This window comes from Apiotrichum porosum (genome assembly GCF_003942205.1).
Source record: "Apiotrichum porosum strain DSM 27194 chromosome Unknown scaffold_2, whole genome shotgun sequence".
NCBI lineage: Eukaryota > Fungi > Basidiomycota > Tremellomycetes > Trichosporonales > Trichosporonaceae > Apiotrichum > Apiotrichum porosum.
The window spans coordinates 2,954,283-2,971,715 of NW_021167109.1; the positions used below are offsets into that span (position 1 = coordinate 2,954,283).

At 58.2% G+C, this 17,433-nt stretch overlaps 8 protein-coding genes across 8 annotated transcripts; 3 read left to right on the forward strand and 5 right to left on the reverse strand.

Annotated features, from left to right (window-relative positions):
* Nucleotides 1–515: 515 nt before the first annotated feature.
* On the reverse strand, nt 516–2,649 carry EHS24_005169 (uncharacterized protein; the record flags this gene model as incomplete). Its single annotated transcript, XM_028620704.1, has 5 exons — nt 516–746; nt 821–2,041; nt 2,099–2,188; nt 2,248–2,337; nt 2,440–2,649. 5 exons carry the CDS (start codon nt 2,647–2,649, stop codon nt 516–518), a joined length of 1,842 nt encoding a protein of 613 aa, XP_028479676.1.
* Nucleotides 2,650–4,519: 1,870 nt separating this feature from the next.
* On the forward strand, nt 4,520–7,460 carry EHS24_005170 (uncharacterized protein; the record flags this gene model as incomplete). The annotated part of the gene is made up of 6 exons (XM_028620705.1): nt 4,520–4,578; nt 4,642–4,687; nt 5,055–5,738; nt 5,790–6,835; nt 6,894–7,080; nt 7,131–7,460. The coding sequence occupies 6 exons, from the start codon at nt 4,520–4,522 to the stop codon at nt 7,458–7,460; spliced, it is 2,352 nt and encodes a 783-aa protein (XP_028479677.1).
* Nucleotides 7,461–7,916: 456 nt separating this feature from the next.
* EHS24_005171 (uncharacterized protein) lies at nt 7,917–9,227 on the forward strand (the record flags this gene model as incomplete). Its single annotated transcript, XM_028620706.1, has 3 exons — nt 7,917–8,066; nt 8,193–8,370; nt 8,452–9,227. 3 exons carry the CDS (start codon nt 7,917–7,919, stop codon nt 9,225–9,227), a joined length of 1,104 nt encoding a protein of 367 aa, XP_028479678.1.
* A 110-nt stretch (nt 9,228–9,337) lies between these two features.
* NAS2 (putative 26S proteasome regulatory subunit) lies at nt 9,338–10,285 on the reverse strand (the record flags this gene model as incomplete). Its single annotated transcript, XM_028620707.1, has 5 exons — nt 9,338–9,451; nt 9,517–9,915; nt 9,967–10,032; nt 10,082–10,108; nt 10,160–10,285. The coding sequence occupies 5 exons, from the start codon at nt 10,283–10,285 to the stop codon at nt 9,338–9,340; spliced, it is 732 nt and encodes a 243-aa protein (XP_028479679.1).
* Nucleotides 10,286–10,521: 236 nt separating this feature from the next.
* Nucleotides 10,522–11,806, forward strand: EHS24_005173 (uncharacterized protein; the record flags this gene model as incomplete). Its single annotated transcript, XM_028620708.1, has 5 exons — nt 10,522–10,595; nt 10,671–10,741; nt 10,789–10,984; nt 11,029–11,092; nt 11,141–11,806. The coding sequence occupies 5 exons, from the start codon at nt 10,522–10,524 to the stop codon at nt 11,804–11,806; spliced, it is 1,071 nt and encodes a 356-aa protein (XP_028479680.1).
* Nucleotides 11,807–11,848: 42 nt separating this feature from the next.
* On the reverse strand, nt 11,849–13,123 carry EHS24_005174 (uncharacterized protein; the record flags this gene model as incomplete). The annotated part of the gene is made up of 3 exons (XM_028620709.1): nt 11,849–12,169; nt 12,211–12,999; nt 13,052–13,123. The coding sequence occupies 3 exons, from the start codon at nt 13,121–13,123 to the stop codon at nt 11,849–11,851; spliced, it is 1,182 nt and encodes a 393-aa protein (XP_028479681.1).
* Nucleotides 13,124–13,274: 151 nt separating this feature from the next.
* Nucleotides 13,275–15,312, reverse strand: EHS24_005175 (uncharacterized protein; the record flags this gene model as incomplete). The annotated part of the gene is made up of 10 exons (XM_028620710.1): nt 13,275–13,943; nt 13,983–14,088; nt 14,133–14,194; nt 14,232–14,348; nt 14,393–14,631; nt 14,670–14,742; nt 14,777–14,904; nt 14,956–15,082; nt 15,123–15,236; nt 15,283–15,312. The coding sequence occupies 10 exons, from the start codon at nt 15,310–15,312 to the stop codon at nt 13,275–13,277; spliced, it is 1,665 nt and encodes a 554-aa protein (XP_028479682.1).
* A 188-nt stretch (nt 15,313–15,500) lies between these two features.
* On the reverse strand, nt 15,501–17,395 carry EHS24_005176 (uncharacterized protein; the record flags this gene model as incomplete). The annotated part of the gene is made up of 6 exons (XM_028620711.1): nt 15,501–15,645; nt 15,688–15,801; nt 15,842–15,953; nt 15,992–16,234; nt 16,270–16,496; nt 16,536–17,395. The coding sequence occupies 6 exons, from the start codon at nt 17,393–17,395 to the stop codon at nt 15,501–15,503; spliced, it is 1,701 nt and encodes a 566-aa protein (XP_028479683.1).
* Nucleotides 17,396–17,433: the final 38 nt, after the last annotated feature.

A 17,433-nucleotide genomic window follows, 5' to 3' on the forward strand; every position in this document is an offset into this window, starting at 1 on the left:
GCCTCCATGGAGTCTCCGAGGGCCGAGACATGCAGCGACATGCCGGTCGGCCTTCTCCTGCAGTGATTTGCCCACTTTCTGCGGCTGCCAGAGGCCAACTCCTGCCGAAGTTTGCCGCAATCCCAGGCACGACCGCCATATCGTTGGAAAAGGAGCAGCTCAAAAGACACCTCGCCAAGCTCAAAAGTGTCATTGGAATGGAAAGAGGACAGCTTGAATCCCGGTGTGTGCAAAATGCCTTCCTATCTCTCCTGCCCGAGTCGGAAAGTGTTAAAGTGACTGGAAGAGAGAATGGTAATATTCGGCTTGGTTAGCTTGGTTGCCCATCTTGGCAGTGGATCGCTTCCTGATTGCGTGGTTACAGTGGAATAGCGCATCCAACGGAGTCTCCGGGCGAACAATGGCAGCGACGGGAGCCACATTTCCTGAACCACCTTTGGCACACATGCACACAGCAACACACAAAGCGCAATCATCTACAGGCCAATGCATAGAAACTACTCGTTATATGCCGTCTAGGCGGCCACTCGCACCTGTCGGGACTTGGGAGCCCAGGCCTGGGGTTTCCGCTCAGTCTTCTTCTCATCCTGCTTGCCCTCCTTGTCAGCAGCCGCGCCCTGGCGACGCTGGGAAGGAAGAGGCGACGAGTGAATGGTGTTGAACACACGCTGGGCGTGCTCGGCGTTGCGGATGAAGAAGCCCGCGTAACGACGGTGGGAGGTGGTCTCCTCAACGTGGACCATGGCCTGCAATGTCAGTAAAGTCAAGGATTTTTTTTAGGGGGGGGGGGGGGGGGGGGGGGGCAAATATTATGACTTACCCCGTCGATCCTGAAGTCGAGGTTGTTGGTGACGATGCGGTCACCGTCAAGAAGGCTACCGTCGTTCTGGCTCTTGCCGTAGGTGCGGCTGGCAGCCTTGAGAACCATGAGCTGCTGGAGGACATCCTCTTCGGCATCGGCGCCGGAAGCCGAGGTGTCGAGGAAGGCCGCAAGCTTAGCAGCGTCGATCGACGTGTAGAGCTTGAGCAGGTTGCGGACATTGGACACACCGCGGATGGCGAGAACGTCAGAAAGGAAGAGCTCGAGGTGGCGCTGGACAGCGTCGGGAGGAGGGTTGGACATCCAAGTCTGGAGAGCCTCGGTGTCCTCGTAGGGAGGGGGGTTGACGGAGAGGTACTTGGGGCAAGCCTGGAGGAAGAGCTCCTTGAACACCTCGAGGGCCTCATCACCACCACGCTGGAGCGTGGTGAGTTGGTCACCGTAGTGCTCCTTGACGATAGTCATGATACTGTCGTCCGAAGGGCCGGGCGAGAGAGTGGTGCAGATGGCGAGGAGGGCGTACATGCGCTCCGACTGCTTGGAGATCGAACCGTACTGGTAACTCCTGGTGTGGTACTGCTTCATGCGGAGGAAGAAGATCAGGACCGAGACAAAGGTCTTGATCGCGTCGGGCCAGCGGCCGAGAGCCATGTAGGCACAGCCGACGTGGTAGTAGGTGGTCACATGGCAGGCAGTGATGCGAGTGAGGAAGGCACCGCCACCCAGCTCGACGTTCTCCATGGTCTGGAGGGCGAGGGTAGGGTCGCCCAGGAGAACGTGGACGCGGAGCAGGCAGATGAGCGAGAAGTAACCGAGGTTGCGGTACAGAGGCTTGGAGCCGTACTGGCCAGCAATGTCGGCAACCTCCTCGGCGCTCTTGCCCTCCTTCTCAGCACGGAGCTGCTCGTTGATCTGCGACTTCTGGACAAGCGAGTAGAGGACGTTGAGGACCGAGTAGCACGACCAGATCTGCGACGCCTCGGCGAGCATGTCGAGCTCGTCCTCCGACTTGTTCTTGGGGTTGGCACGCCACTGGGCGAACGACTGGAACTGGTACACAAACTCGTCAAGCATGTCCCAGAGCCACTGGATGGGCAGGTCGAGGGGAACGGGGCCGTCCGAGTTGAGGAGGTAGTTGAACAGCTCGCAAATGTTCTCGTACGACTGGAAGCGGTCGTCAATGGTAGGCTGGAGACGCGCGTAGACGTGACGGAAGTAGAGCTGAAAGGCAAGTCAGCACAAATGACATTTGGGCTTGATGTTGTTTCTCAAACTGACCTCGCGGTAAAGGGTAAGGAAGACCTGGTCGTTCTGGACGAGGGGAGCAATCAGCTCAGCCTCGGGCCACTCGGCCTGCTGGTAGTGAGCCTGATGAAGTTAGTTGGTGACACGCAACATTCCCTGTGTTCATCGATATTGCCACCCACCTGAGTGAGCTTGTTCCAGCCGCTCTCGTACATGTTGGTGATGGCAGGAAGGTCGTTCTCCAGGATGGCCTGGTGGAAGAGCACAAGGAACTGCAGGGGCGTCAGTACACCTCTGCCGTGTGCGCACCACAGATATTTTTTAAAAAACAAAACGCGCGCCATCAAAGCCATCGCGTCTCATGTTCAACGTACGCGCTTGACATCTTCGGGCACCTGCTCGAGGGCCTGGGCCTGCTCCTGCTCGGCAGCGGCAAGCTGCTGGGCGTAGGCGTTCTGCTCAAGCTCCTGGATCCTGTGGTAGCTCTCCTCGTCGTAGCCACCTTCGCCACCGTACTGGGGGACGGCAAGGGACGAAAGAAGCTCGTCCTCTTCAGGCTCGTAGAATGCGGTCGGGTCGGCCATTTTGGGGTAGATTGGAAGGCGGCGGGAGGGTGAGGGTGGTGTGTGGGAGAGGGGAGGAGGGAGGATGTCCAAGTAGGCCGGGCGCGCTGCGTCAAAGCCTTTTTGGGAGTGGTTTGTGGATGCTCTCGCTGGGTCGCTGTCGAGCTCGTCGATGCTGTTCGTCGTGGTGCCGGCAGGACGCAGCCAGCGGCCAGAGACCCAAAAGTCCAGCGACCACCCAGTCGGCATTTGGTTATATCTCCGGCACTGTGGCATTACTGACCCCCCAAGCCGTTGTTCGCCACCTGTTGCTCCAACATGTTTGTCCTTCCTCACATCCGTATCACTGCATGCCTGTGCTTTGCGCACTTTGCACCGCTGCTGTCTTTCTGTTTGTTTTAGTTTTGTTTTGTTTTTGGCCACTCACATACTACTTGCAGGCGCTTGCGTGTGCGGTGCACCGACCGAACGATTCGGGATCGGTGGTGGTGCTGACACAAAACACCGTCATAGCGATGTAGCATGAGGCCCCAGTTGCCAGTTACGCAAAGTGTCGTAGCTGGCGACTGGGGGACGAGCGTGGGCCGGCGGGCCGGCGACAGCGACTATTTTCTGCTGCGTCGCTGCTGTTTTTGTCCTGTTACGCGTGAGCGAAAAAGGCAACGGCATCCCTAGAGCCGCAAGGTTTGATGATGCGTCGGCAATGAACACACGTCGTGCTATCTCTGTGGTCTGTGGCATGACAAGGGGTGGTGCGCATGGGTGGGGCTGGGGCTTGGCACGCGTGGTGCAGTTGTGCATGATGCGCGATGCATGATGTGTGGGGCTGCATATACATGCAGAGTACTGAGATCCTGAGAGAGAGTTGGTTCCACACGTAACATATGACGCACCGGAACAAGAGTTGGAGCCGTGTACGTACTCGGGGGAGCGCGGGGCGGTAGCGATTATGGGCGGCTGCTCACCCAAAAGACCAGGCACGGGAGACACTTGGGTGGGCCCGCGGGGGCTTTATTGCCGCATGGCAGCGCGCGGGCAACCCGCTGCGGCAGAGGCGCAGAGACCCAGAGGTCGCAGAGGGCAACACAGAGGGAACAGAGGGCGCGGGGCCGCGACCACTGCGCCGTATACGCCGTTCTGCAGGCCCGCCGCCGAGAGAGAGAGGTGTGTGTCTCTGTGTCCACACCCGTTTTCGCACACACTCTGTGTGGGTGTGTACCTGGGGCGCGCTTGTGTGGCCTGGAGCTGGCTCTGCGTCTAGACGGAGGTACAGAGAGAGATGCCCATATGCACAGAGTACAAAGATGCACAGACGGAGAGATCTCGCGGGCAAACCCCCCACCCACCCACACAGTACATCTCTCGCTCTCGCCGGCTCTCTCGGCCTCCTCTCGCCTCCTCTTGCCGTCCACTCCCACCCTCTTTTAATCTCTCTCTCTCTCTCTCTCTCTCTCCCTCGCTGCTGGCCTGCTGGCCATATACACACACACACACACACACACACACACACATACACACACACACACATACACACACACAGCATCCCCCCATACCTCCACCAAACCACAAGACACGCCACCCAACGCCGTCTCATTGTTCCCCCGGGTCCTCCTCCCCTTCCCCACCCAATCTACAACCCACTTCCTCACACACGAAAGCTTTCGACGTCCAGCATCCAGCATCCAGTGTCTGCTCAGTATACTGCCTCCAGCAGATTCCCGCCAGGCGCTTCCATAGGTCACAAGCGCTATCCCGATCCACAGTCGTCCTTTGATAACAGACGGTGGCTGTCCGACCAGCTCTGTCCTCGATCGTCGTTTGTTGTTGTCCTGTGTCCGCCGACAAGACCCTCCCTCCCCTCCCCTCTGCTCTCCCTTTTTTTCCCCGGGCCATGGCTCCTGCTGTTCACGGGCCTGTCAGGCAGCCTGATGGTCCCAGAGACCCTTACTCGTGCGTCTGTGTGCTCGAGTACTCACACACCCAGCACTCCATAACTGACCCGCCTGTCCACAGCATGTCCGCCAGCTCATCGCCCGACAGAGCACGACGGCTTCCTGACGTGAGTAGTCTGTCCATCATGTGTCCATGTGTCCACCTATCCCCCCCCCCCCCCCCCGCGCCCCCCGCATATGCACCCATCCACCCATCCATCGCGACGCCCCCGTCGGGGAGACACATTCTGTGTGTGTACTGTACATACATGCGTGCGTCTGGTGAGATCGACGCACCCCGCACAGGCGCACAGGGCACATCGGCGTGACCGCGGCGCCCTCGGTTCGGCCTGCAAGGGGCAACACAAGACCACCCCACCACCACCACCCTGCCGTCTCCGCCCTTCTTCCCATACTCACTCACACCCACACCCACACACACCCACACACACACACACTGCTTGTTTTCGCTGCTGCCCAGCTGACTCTTTGCAGTCTCGTCTTGCCGCTGCCCTCTCCCCACCTCGCATGAGCCCCGTGCGAAGCACCCAGAGCCAAAGCGGCCCTCACCCACTCTCACAGCCACCCCTCACAGCCACTCCCTTGCTATCACCATCCCCTCTACCCCTGGTCGCCCTTGCACCACCCCAGGTTGCCTCGCTGCGCAACTCACTGAACCGTCGTCGCTACTCCTTCCCACCTGCTGAAGGGTCCTCATCTACCGGCGCCGATGCCTTTCCGTGGGTGATGGGTGGGACCCCAAAGCCGTCGACTCTCGGCGGCTTCCAGCTAGATGCTGGATCTGGCTTCGGCAATGAGATTGGTGTAAGCGCCGGCCTCACGCCCAACGCTGGTGTCTGGGAGAGCCTGCTCAACTTTGAGGTCGAACCCTCCCCCGTGGACAGTCTGTCCTCAACAGGTCCCTCAACAGGTCCCTCAACAGGTCCCTCCACAGCCAACTCGAAGCTATCCTCAGCCCCCCAGTCGGATCGTTCCGACGAGAAACCGACTTCCACCATTCCGGCCAGAGCTGCCACGCCAAAGTCGCAACCTTTGGACAGCAGTTCGGATCTCGTCTGGAGGTCCTTACTGAGCGCATCGTTTCACGTGGAGGGTGTCGGGCCTGTCAGCGCCGCTCGCCTCCTGTCCGAAGTCTGGAAGCGAGGTGGGCCCGCGCTCGTGAGTTCTCCTTGCCAAACGCACCGGACACTCGGCTGACAGACACTGCAGGTCTCCAACCAATGTCTATGGCCAAATGTCCTGATGTCACTCTCGCTTTCACTCAACTCTCCCCGTCGAGTCGCACATCCCTCGGCCGAGGCGTCACTGGCGTTACAAGCCCTCTACAACATCGCTCTTCGCCCCCACGAATCCGTTATCTTTGCTGGTCTTCTTTCATCCTATGTTGCCTCGATTGCGCCACGGGCTACCGACGCTTTCCAGGACGGGCAGGTGTACGGACCATGGACACCCACCAAGGGCATGGCTGAGGCAGATATCTCGCAGTGGACGACCCTCACACCGAACGCCGGCTCGGAATGGCCCTCACTTGGGACCACACTGGCCTCTGGGTCTGGACTCACCCCTCGTCGACCATTTTCTCCAGCACTTGGTCTGCCACCTATAGGCCTGTCTGACCCAGCCGAAGGCTCCTCCCGCCCAGTTTCTCGAGCTGAGGGTGACGGACTGAATGGCATCGACGAAATCCTCGCACAAATAGAGGACACCAACGAATTGAGGGAGAATGAAGCCAACGCCTCTGTTGATTGTCCCGAATGGCTGCAAACGCGCCTCGAGGACCATGAGAGCGACCACTTGGGAACCGAATTCGCGGGTGACCCTGATAAAGAGCGCAACGGCAGCGAAAGCTCGACGTTCAGTTCCGAGTCGCCGGTCGACCAGATGGTGGGCTCGAGAACGTCGTCCCCATTTGTCTCGGCGGCATCCATGTTTTCTGTCACTTCAGCAAGCACCACTATACCCCTTGTTCCTCTTCCATCCGATACACCACAAGACCTTGAAAAGCAACCCACAGTGAGACCGGTGGCAAAGACTGCTGCCTCGTTCCGTTCGCGGCAACAGGCTCCGAAACAGCTCGACCTTCCCATTGTCCCATTCATTCCTCCGCCCCCCATGTGCATGTTTTTCTCTCCCACGTTCCGCGACCTGCAAAAGGACAAGGTTGGCGTGTGGAAAGGAGACCTATCCGTCCGTGGACGAGGAGGTGGTACATTCAACATCCTAATTGTTGGCGAGCAAGGGTCTGACCATCTTTGGTAAGTGCAACGGTGATATTTACGTACATGTTACTGACAGCTACAGGCAGTCTCATAGTTGGGGCGACTGCTTGTCGTACCCAGCCGGGCCAGTGTTGACCGAGACCGCCACAGCCACAATGATTCCTGTGTCGACTCTTGCTCGGGAGGGCCTTCTTCCTGTTACGATGGGCATGGTGCTCTGCAACGACCCGGACATGACTGATTTTGTCGCCATGGTACAGGGCCTCCACGCAGAAGGAGTTGTGAGTATCAGGCGCTATACATGCCTGTGAACAAGGCTGATCATCGTAAGGCTTTCCACTTGCCACTACCAAACCTGGGATTACCCATCGTTTTCCTCCCCGCCAAGTTTGACACAGAGGACCCTCTTCAACGACTGGGAATTGCCTTCATGGCCAAGGGCGGTGTGCCTCCAGTTGGACTCGGTGGGGTGAAACAGCCTCAGCCCGAGCCCATGACGGAGGACGCAGGCCCCACAGACACGACTCGCAAGCGGCGGCGCAAGAGCAGTTCTGCGGCCACGAAAGATATCGCTCCCGCGACGCCGGCCCCAGGAACACGGCGGAAGAGTGCCCCCGTGCGACCAGGTAAACTTACTATGACTACTCGACGATCGTCCTAAAATCAACGCAATGTTCGTTCTCGACTGACCGGTCGCCTGGCGATATTTTAGCGGCCATCCGCCATCCGTGTTCTACGGCCACATGGCGATCTCTCGACGACGGAGAGAGGGTAATAAGAGGGTAATACACACACGCGCGCGCTACCACGTACAGTACCCAAGTTGTTTAATCTCGATAGGGAGATGTAAGATGTCCGAAGTTATCCCGTTAGCCATGTTGCTGGTATTAGTGCCACACCAAGCCGTGCCATTGTAATCCATATACAACGTGTGATTAGAAAGTGGACGCCACTCGCCGATAAAGCCGTAATACCGACCCGCCCGCCCGCCCGCCAGGGAGTACGCGCGTGCCTCCACTGCGAGCGGTTCCGGTGGTGACCCGCGGCGCTCACTTGGCCATGTTGCACAAGAGGGAGGATAACTCGGCCTGCTCGTCCTCTAGACTCTCTACCCAAAATGGCGGCCTTCCAGCGTGTCTTCCGGGCATCAATTGCCCCCTCCGTCGCCTTCGGAGCCGCACTTGCAGCCAGCGCTACCACTGCTATGGCCGACGACGGCTCGTCTGCCTCGCAGGTCCGTCCCGGTCACGCTGCCAACGGAAACAAGGTGAGGCGGCACACACCGGCGAGACAACAAACCAGTTGATAGCGACCTGGTTTGCACCTTGGTTTGCCAGCTCGGTGTCAACTCTACTGTCAACGCCATACAGTAGATTATACTGACTATTCGCAGCTCCCCATCTATACTTCCCCGGACGACGCGCACACCGTGCAGCTGGTTGTCGTTGAGAACCCTCTTGTCGAGTACATTACCGCCGCTCGTGAGGCCACTACGAGCGCCTTTGGCGGTGTGCGCTCTGTGGTTGAGAGCGGTGTGTCAAGCTGGATCGGCTTTGAGCGCAATGTTGAGCGTGAGTCTCTGTTGGTGCTTTTTGTTGTTGTCGTTGGCCCCACTTGTGGCAATGTGTAAAGTGTTGTGCTGACGATGGCAGACGAGGTGAAGCAGATTGTCCCCACGGACGAGTCTTTGACTCCCGGCATCATCTACGTGCTTGTCGCCGGCCTTACTGGATCTGTGCTCTCGCGCACTCGCTCGTTCCCCGTTCGCTTCCTTGCCCCTCCCATCTTTGCGACTGCCGCCCTCCCCTACTTCCTGCCCAAGACTGCCCACAACCTCCGCAAGTACATTTCGGACGTTGAGGACAAGCACTGCCCCGAGTTTGCGGCCCGTCACGACCACTTCAACCAGGCTCTCGAGCTTCACTGGCACATGGGCGTTGACAAGCTCCGCGGAGCTGGTGATGAGGCTCGTCAGTGGACCTCAAAGGCCGTTGACGGCGTCGAGTCGGCCACTGGCCTCAAGGTCGGCGAGGCCGTCCGTATTAGCCAGGAGCGTGTCGAGGACGTCAAGGAGGCTGCCCGTGCCAAGGTTGCCGAGGTCAAGGCTGCGGCTCAGTCCGTTGCTCCTACTCCTGAGCCTGTTCAGGTCCAGAAAATTGCCACAGTCATTGAGCAGAAGCCCATCGCCGAGATTGTTGTTCCCGTCCCTGCGGCGGAGCCTGTTGTTGCCGAGGTTGTGGCGGCCCCCGTCGAGGTGGTGATTGCACCGGTGGCCGTCGCCGAGGTCCCCAAGACTGAGGCCAAGCAGGAGGCTAAGCAGGAGATCAAGCCTGTGGGCAAGGAAGAGGTTCCTGTCAAGAAGGACGACAAGAAGCCCCGCGATGTCATTGCACGCCCTGTCGAGGACGGCGGCAAGCGTCTCGTCTAGATGGATAGCTATCAACATGCATATGCAAGCATGTCACTGATAAATGGTGTTCTATTGCACATGTTGTTGTTGTTTTCTTGGTTGGGGGGGCGGGGGGGGGGGGGTGTATTCTATACGGGAAGGATATGGCAGCCAAGCAAGCCCCGTCCTCCCCAACCACTCCGAGGAGTGAGGCGGAGCATCTTGCGTTCCGATGCCCGAGTAACGAGCAACGTCAGAGGCTGCTGCAAAGTTTGTCAGCGAGAGAGGGGTGGGGCCTAGTGCAGCAGAGACTGGGATTTAGACTCACACCCTCGGAGGCAGCCACGGTAGATCCAATAGCTTGCATCGCATTGGCATTGCTGGCGGTGATGCCCGAAAACGAGTAGATGAGGTCACTGGCCTCCAATCCAGCCGCCGCAGCCGGGCTGCTGGGAGCCACGGAGTTGACGCGTGCAACTGCACGGTCTGGCCAGGTGTCGGGGAGGTTCAGCGACGAGTCATGATGGCCGTTGACCGCAGGGCGCGAAGTGGAGGACGCCGAGGAAGGTGGTGTTTGAGCCGCAGCTTGAGCAGAAGGAGCCTGGAACGAAGACGAGTCGTCGGGGGATGAAAACGCCGCTTCCAGAGCGGTGGCCAGTCTCCGGGTCACTTCTGTGCGATCGTTGTAGAGCCGTGCGAGAGCACTGCGAGCGTGACGGATGGCATACTTGCCGTGGCATCAGTCAAAGGTTGACGAGGCAGGCTTAAAACAACTCACGACATCAATGTCACCGCGAGGGTACCCCTCGGGGTCGACAAGCGAAGTGTCTGTGGATGCACCATGCTACGTATAGAGTCAGACACGATTGACGATGCAAACGCAAGCTACGCACTGATGTGAGCACCTCTTTGAGAGCATCCTGGACGTGTTGTTAGTGGTCATGACGTTGTTGTGTTTGTGACAGCCGTACAATTTCCCCCTCAATCTCGTCCTTGCGCTGCATCAAAGCGCGAGCATACTCGCGAGGTTCTCCGGGGTACGCTTCCGGGTCGGGCAGGGGCAGCTGGACCGTCTCGTGTGGTGCCGGGAAGGCCATGATGTGGGAACGAGGTGTGGGGAGTGGAACGCAAGTGGAGGTTGCATCAATCGATGACGAAAGCTGCGGGGGCATGGAAAGATTCCCGAATTCAGACCCCACAGCCCTTGATATTGGCAGGCAGCGAACGCCGGCCTCTTTATGACTTGTGCATGCTGTTTCCTCGAGTCACGACCACTCTCCCCAGGCTCTCCTTCTTGCATCCCCCCCGTCTGTCCCATCGTCGCATCCACAACATGGCGCTTCCCTTCACCAAGCTTCGCCCCGAGGCCGATCTCGCCATCCTCTCCGTCCTCCGTGGCTGCTACCTGTGAGTGCGAACCCCCCAGTCTGGCGTCTGAGCTCGAGTGGATGGATGGATGGGTGCATAGCTAACCAACCCCAGCACCAAGTCAGTGCAGGACACTCTCGTCTCAAAGGACACGGTTATCAAGAAGGACAAGTCGCCCGTCACTGGTGCGCTACAGAACTCAAGAGACAATGTGCAGAACTGACCTTCCCAGTTGCCGACCTCTCGGCGCAGGCTCTCATCTCGCTTCACCTCCTCGACCACTTCCCCACTGACCTCATCATTGGTGAGGAGGACACCTCCGAGCTCCGTGCCAACGAACCTCTCCGCAACAAGGTTGTCGGCCTCGTCAACGACGGCTTTGACCGTGTCGAGGGCTGGGGCAAGGGTGACAAGTTTACCACCGAACAGTCAGTCACTGTCGATGCGATTTGTTCGCTGTACTTACTCGTAGGATCCTGAGCGCAGTTGATGCTGGTTCGGCGCCTGGCGGTACCAAGGGCCGCTACTGGACCATTGTAAGTGTGACCGATCCCTGTCCCACTTTCATCTATTGACATTCCCAGGACCCGGTCGACGGCACCTCTGGCTTCATCCGCCACCAGCAGTTCGCCGTGTGCCTTGCTCTCATTGTCGACGGCCAAGTCGAGCTCGGTGTTATTGGTTGCCCTAACCTGGGCCCCGAGCCTGCCAAGATTGGCGAGGAGATTATCCCCAACGGCAAGGGTGTGCTCATGATCGCTGTCCGCGGCGAGGGCAGCTGGTCGCGCCCCCTCGACTCGGAGGTCTACACTCGCCTTTCGCTCCCCCCGACACCTCCTGCTTCCAACCCTCTCACCTTCCTCGAGTCGGTCGAGGCTGGCCACTCGGCCCACGGCATTCAGGCCCGTATCGGTGAGATTCTCGGTGTGCAGCGTCCCTCGCTCCGCATGGACAGCCAAGCCAAGTACGCCTGCCTGGGCCGCGGCGAGGGTGGTGTCTACCTCCGTATCCCCACCAAGTACTCGGGCGGCAAGGACTACCAGGAGAAGATCTGGGACCACGCTTCGGGCTCCCTCCTCATTGCCGAGTCGGGCGGTGTCTGCACCGACATGAACGGCAAGCCCCTCGACTTCTCTGTTGGCCGCACCCTCTCCGGTAACGAAGGTATTGTCGCTGCCGGCAGCGAGATGCACGCCCGAGCCGTCGAGGCCGTCAAGAAGGCTGTCCAGGAGGCTGGTTATAAGCTCTAGATACACTGTAGTATACAAAAACATGCACCAAAAACAGCTGCTCTACTCTGCGAATGGTACAAGACCATCCTCGGAAACCCCAAATGCCCAGCTCGCTCCTTCCATCGTCCCAGCTTGTCCAGTGCCTCCGGGCACGCGTACCCTAGCGTCGCAGACCTGAACTGCTGGTAATTTACGTGTGCGAAGTGCCTCTACAAGTGTCGTCTCGGCGGGAAATTGGAGTGGCTTGGCAGGACCAAGCAAGGTCAGCTGGATGTTGAGTGGCCAGGCAGATGGAGCCTCCGGTGTGTCGTATCTCTGGGTGAAAGGGGAGGGGTACGGTGGAGGAAGGTGAGGTTTGAAGAACGGTGTGTTGGGGATCGGCTATATTATGAGCAACAACAATAATGTCCAATGCAACTTACTCTCAATCCTTGAACAGTGAGCACGATAATTGCGCCGAGCTTCTTGCGCAACGTCGTGATGGCCGCCAACACCTCGCGCATACCAATGTCTTCGGGGCCGCGTACGCTCGTGGTATCACGGTGCCGCTCACCACGATCTTCATGGAACCACCGTTCCGGCCAGAATCCATCCGAGAAGCCGTCGCATACGACGAGATCGAGGCCACCATCAGGCGGGGTTGTTCCAAGCACGGGCTCCGGAGGAGAAGCCAGGCGACGGAGAGCGAGGACCCACCCAAGGGCACGAGGGCGAGGACGGAGAACGGTGAGGTGTGCAAGAGCCTCGCTGACCACCACGTCGATTGCGTTCTCTGCAGCAGGAGACCTGGTATCGTAGTGCAAGCCATGTGTCTCTGCAGTCGTACTGATGCACGAGGAAATATGAGCCCTCATACCGCGGTCCATCAGGAATACCAATCTCGAGTTTGCGGGCGATACTAGGGCGGCACGCATGCCTCTTCCTCCAAGGGGCACCGTTATACTCGGTACGCCATGAAAGGGAGCCTCGAGGGGAAGGGTCAGGAAGGGTGGGAGGAGTGTCGTGGTAAGGAGGAAGGCGCATAGGACTGTCTTGCCGGATCCCGACGGCCCTACGACCTCAATGAGGTCTCCGCGCTGCAAACTGGAACCGCCGGTATGTGAGCGCGCCGCAAGAAGAATCTTGTCAAGAGGAGGAATGAAGGTCGGGCCGGGTGGACAAGCTAGGGTCAGAGAATTGTCACAGCAGGAAGGACGCACTGTGGTACCGAACTGCCATGGTAGCCTGCAAAGTCAGATCGCCAAAGCTGCAAACGGTACTCACCTCGGATGCATTACCCGCTCCTATCTCGGACAGTATACCAACCGTAGTCACTGGGTGTGGGTTATCTGGCATGACGTTTATTGATCCTGAGTCATGGTGTGAAGAAGAGTGTGAAACCAGGAAGCAGTAGGACGCGAATTCAACAACAACAGACGCCCCCGCTGTGCAACGTGTCGCCCCCAAGCGTCATGTACATTACGCTGTATACATTGCAAAACGTATCTCAAATCATCAACACTCCCTTCACGACTTCGTCTGCGCGTTTAGAGGTACGGCTTCCGCGTGCGCGAACAAGTCCAAGCATACGCGACTCTTCGACGAAGCGAATGAATGTAGCATGTTGCCGCGCTTGCTTTTCGGCTTCCTCCTCTGGGTCCCGTCCATTCTCCTCGTCGGCCCTCCGCTTGCGCTTGCCCCTTTGAGGTGTAGTGTCCTCGTCCGCTCCATATGCGCCAGAGACATCTCCGTCGTCCTCGTCGTCGTCATCTTCATCGTCCACGGCTGCGCGGAAACCCTCCAGCCAGTCCCACAGATTGACCGACTTGCCACCGGATTGCCAGAGAGCGTACAGTGCCTCGACTGCCTTGAAGGCTTCTGAGCCACTGGAGAGGTCGTTGGAGGGACGACTGGCGGCTGGTTCCCCATTGCAATCTGCCATCTCTGCAACGTCACTCCTTCGCTGACCTCCTACCACAGCGTCATCGTCCTTCGGCGTTGCGGAGCCAGACTTGCGAGATGTCAGGGGTGATGTCCTGTTGGGGTCTGCCCCATCGGCCTCGGCGCCGTTTTCATGACCGTGCAAATCGCCAATCGCAGGAGAGGTAGTAGGCAAGAACGTCGAGGGCTTGGACAGTGCCTGTAAAATGGACAAGCGAGGGGTGGGGTTCTGCACCTGGTTCGTCAATGGGTGAACCTGAAACCGGTGTCTCACAGAAATGAGGTCGGCGTTTGTATCCATTGTGAACAGATGGGTTCCCGACCCATTATGTCCTTCCTTGATCTCGTCAACCAACGCCTGAACTTTGCGGAGAGAGTCGCTGGAGCGGTTAGCACGCCTTCGTAGAGAGCGAGAATTTCCCACCTGCTCTCGTCATCGGCAATGGATGCCAGCGGTGAAGTGTAGCTGTGGTGCAACAAAAGCCACTGTAGGTGTCAGATAAGCACAGCGGGAGAAACTCACTTTCAGTGACTTGAGTGTTCCTGCAGCCCCGCCACCCAACAGCTCTTCCTCTCCACCGAGCTCTTCCGCCAACTCGTCGGTGATGGCGATGGGGACCTCTTGGTAATCAGATGCGGCCTGACGACATCAGCATCAACGCCCTTTTGATGCGCAGTCCATACCTTTAGGATAGCATGAACTCCAGCGGAGCGCTTCCTTGTCCGTCCGCTGCTGAGAATGCTCAGGTCCACCTCGCTGGGCTCGACCATGGTCCAGGTGGACATGAAAATGTTGATGGATGGGACGGAGACGAGAAGGCGGATAGGAATGTCGGCGTGGAGATTAAAGATGTACATTATCTTCGAGAGAACGGCGGTAGAGACCAACTGTGCTTGTTGAATGTGCAGCAGCAGTGGGGGTTCTGTAAGTGTGAGCTTAAGAGAGCACGCGGGTACCCACGGTCATGCAAACCACGCCACCAACGCTCGACCTCGTCAATGGGTGTCCTGCCCGCTTTCCTTGAAGCCAAAGCCTAAGGTCAGCACAGCTTATTGGGAAGTGCTCACAGCTTCTCCCAAAAAGCCGACAGCCACAGCACGCGTAGCCGATGCGAGGTCGGACATGTCTCGGCCGTTGACTGTAACAGCGTTGGGGACTAAGGACGTGAGACGGGGAACAATCGAGGGTGAGAGACCTGGTTAGATTAGTGAACTGGCCCCACTGCTAGAGTTGTTGGTCCTCTCACTTTGGATAATCGCCAGTGGGAGGCGTTGAATGGGAAACGCGCGGTTGAGCATCGGTGGACTGTCGCAGCGCTCCAGCCATTCGGCAATCTCGTCCAACTGCTCTACAGAACGGTCTGCTTCATACTTCTTTTATCGTTAGCACCTTCCTCTCAACATATGCACTCACCTTGTATGCAGTCTCATACCGGTGGTACGCATGGTCGTACACCTTGCCCAGCGGGCGAGGCTTGGAAGGACCGGCCACGGTGTCGTCGGGCTGGAAAGGAATAACGAAGACTCCCTTCGTACATATCAGCACTGGGTTCCACCCACTTTGTGTGAATTACCTTGTTGAGGGAGTGAAAGTCGTCGTCCATGATGGGCAAAGGTGATTGATGAAGAGGTGTTTGGTTGACAAAACTCGCACATGACTGTCGCGACTGGCTTTGGGTGGTCGAACCCTGACACATGTGGAGGTCGTGGCCCCAAGCCTCTGGATCTATACTGCTACTGACGTTTCTGCCCACTACGTCGACATGCAACCATGCGAATATAATGCATATGCCTAGTTGCTAGGAGGAGATGAGGGTGGGGGTACACTGAATGCTCCCTCCTGGCGCAGCCGCTCGCGCTCAGCCTTGCGCGCGATGCCCTCGGCCTTCTGCTTCGCGATCCACTCTTCGCGGGTCATGGAGACAAACTTGGAGTGACTGCATTGTCAGCTTTGTCAAGTCTACACGTTGAAAGCTTACCGCCTGTGGATCTTGGATCGTAGGTGCTCCTCCCACTCGCTAGTCCTGATAGAGTAGGGCTGTCCAGGCTGCGAGCAGAGGTCACATATGCGCCGCGAATTGAGAGTTTGACGACTGGGGAGGGTCAGAAGAGGGTCTCGCCCAGCCAACTCACTCGGCCGTGTCGGGAACCTTCGTCTCAGCCGCACCGAGGGTACGCAGGAGCTCGCTGGAGGCCTTGTGTCCAACGCTTGACGCGTTGGGCAGTTCTTCTCCCGCCAAGAATGCTGGTGGAATAAGCTCCGTCCCGCTTTCTCATCCATACCTCTGAGCACATCACAAGCTACTGGCTCTCCAGGTGGGCCACCAGGGACCACGTAGACGTAGACTTCACCGCCATGAGCGCGTGCCTCTCGGGCGGCAGGAATAAGTTGCTTCTGGATCCACTTGATCTGGGACTTGGCATACTGGTGCGTGGCAGTCTTGGTGCGGGCCAGCATAGAAGGGTAGAGGGGTGATGATGCGGGATCGGCTTGGGGAAGAGGAAGCGCAGCAAACTCCTTATACCCTGCTGTCAGAGCGAATTACACCAGAGGCACTCACCAATGGACTGGAAGATGCCCTCAGCATGGTCAATAGCGTCTGCGCTCCCGTAGAGTCGCAAAGCAATGCCACGAAGTTCCTCAATCTCCTTCAGCAGTCCGTTCTCCTCTGTCAGTCGTGGAATTTGCATGGAATCTCTTACCTGCACCATCTTGTCTACACGCATATCTAGCCTTGGCCGGAGGGCATCCAACGGTTCATAGACCCAGAAAATGAGGGTACGGAATCTGAAAAGTCAGTATCGGCCGATGCGATGCTTCACTCACCTCGCTCGCCTCCCGCTTCCCGCGTCGTTGCCTAGGACCTCCTCGGTGCTCTTGACTTCACCACCCCCACGTTCCCACCAACGCTCAAGCGCTCGTCTCACCTTACGGCCATCACGCCAGTGCCATCTACCCGCCTCCTTGGGGTCCACAGCCTCAAGGACCCTCCAAATGGCAAGGAGTTGCTGGTCGTTGCTGGCAACCGGACGGGAGATGTGTCGGGATGTACCAGTGCCGCTGTCTCTTGCAGCTGCGTCGGTGACATCCCCAGGGAATATGGCATCGGTGGTCCAGAACGTGTCAAGCAGCTTCTTAAGCTCTGGGTCCATGTCCGCCGGCACTGAAGGGCATTCGGTGGGTGGTGTCCACCGCAAGGTCGTGTCCTTCCTGTCGGCCTTGTTCCTGTCAAGCGAGAGCTCGGTGGGAGGGAATAGAAAGTGCTGGATAAAGTAATGAGTGCCTCCGCAGACAATAGGGAGTGTAGAAAGAGGTGTAGCGTCGACCTGAATGTCAGCTTTCGTCCCATGGCATAGTTCCCATGCCTTTTTATCTGCCTCCGTACACCAGGTCCCAAGCTCCCAGCTTCCTCCTTCGCCGGGCTGGACAACGTCTAGTCCCCAATGCTCGATTCCACCCATCTCCTCGGATGTGACCTTGTTGGTTATCACGTCGAGACCCTTGTATAGCTGCATCGAGTCGGCGGAGAGGACGACGCCGCGGCCGTTGGACCCATTCAGACTCGGGAGGCTTTGGGCGAGCGCGACGGCGAGGTTAGACTTGCCGACACCAGTCGTGCCAATCACCGCGACAATGGGTCGGGGAGGCTTGAGAGCAGACATGACTGTCCTTGCAGCTTTAAGCATGCGCTTGCTGGGGTGTGATAAAGCAAGATGAAGTGATG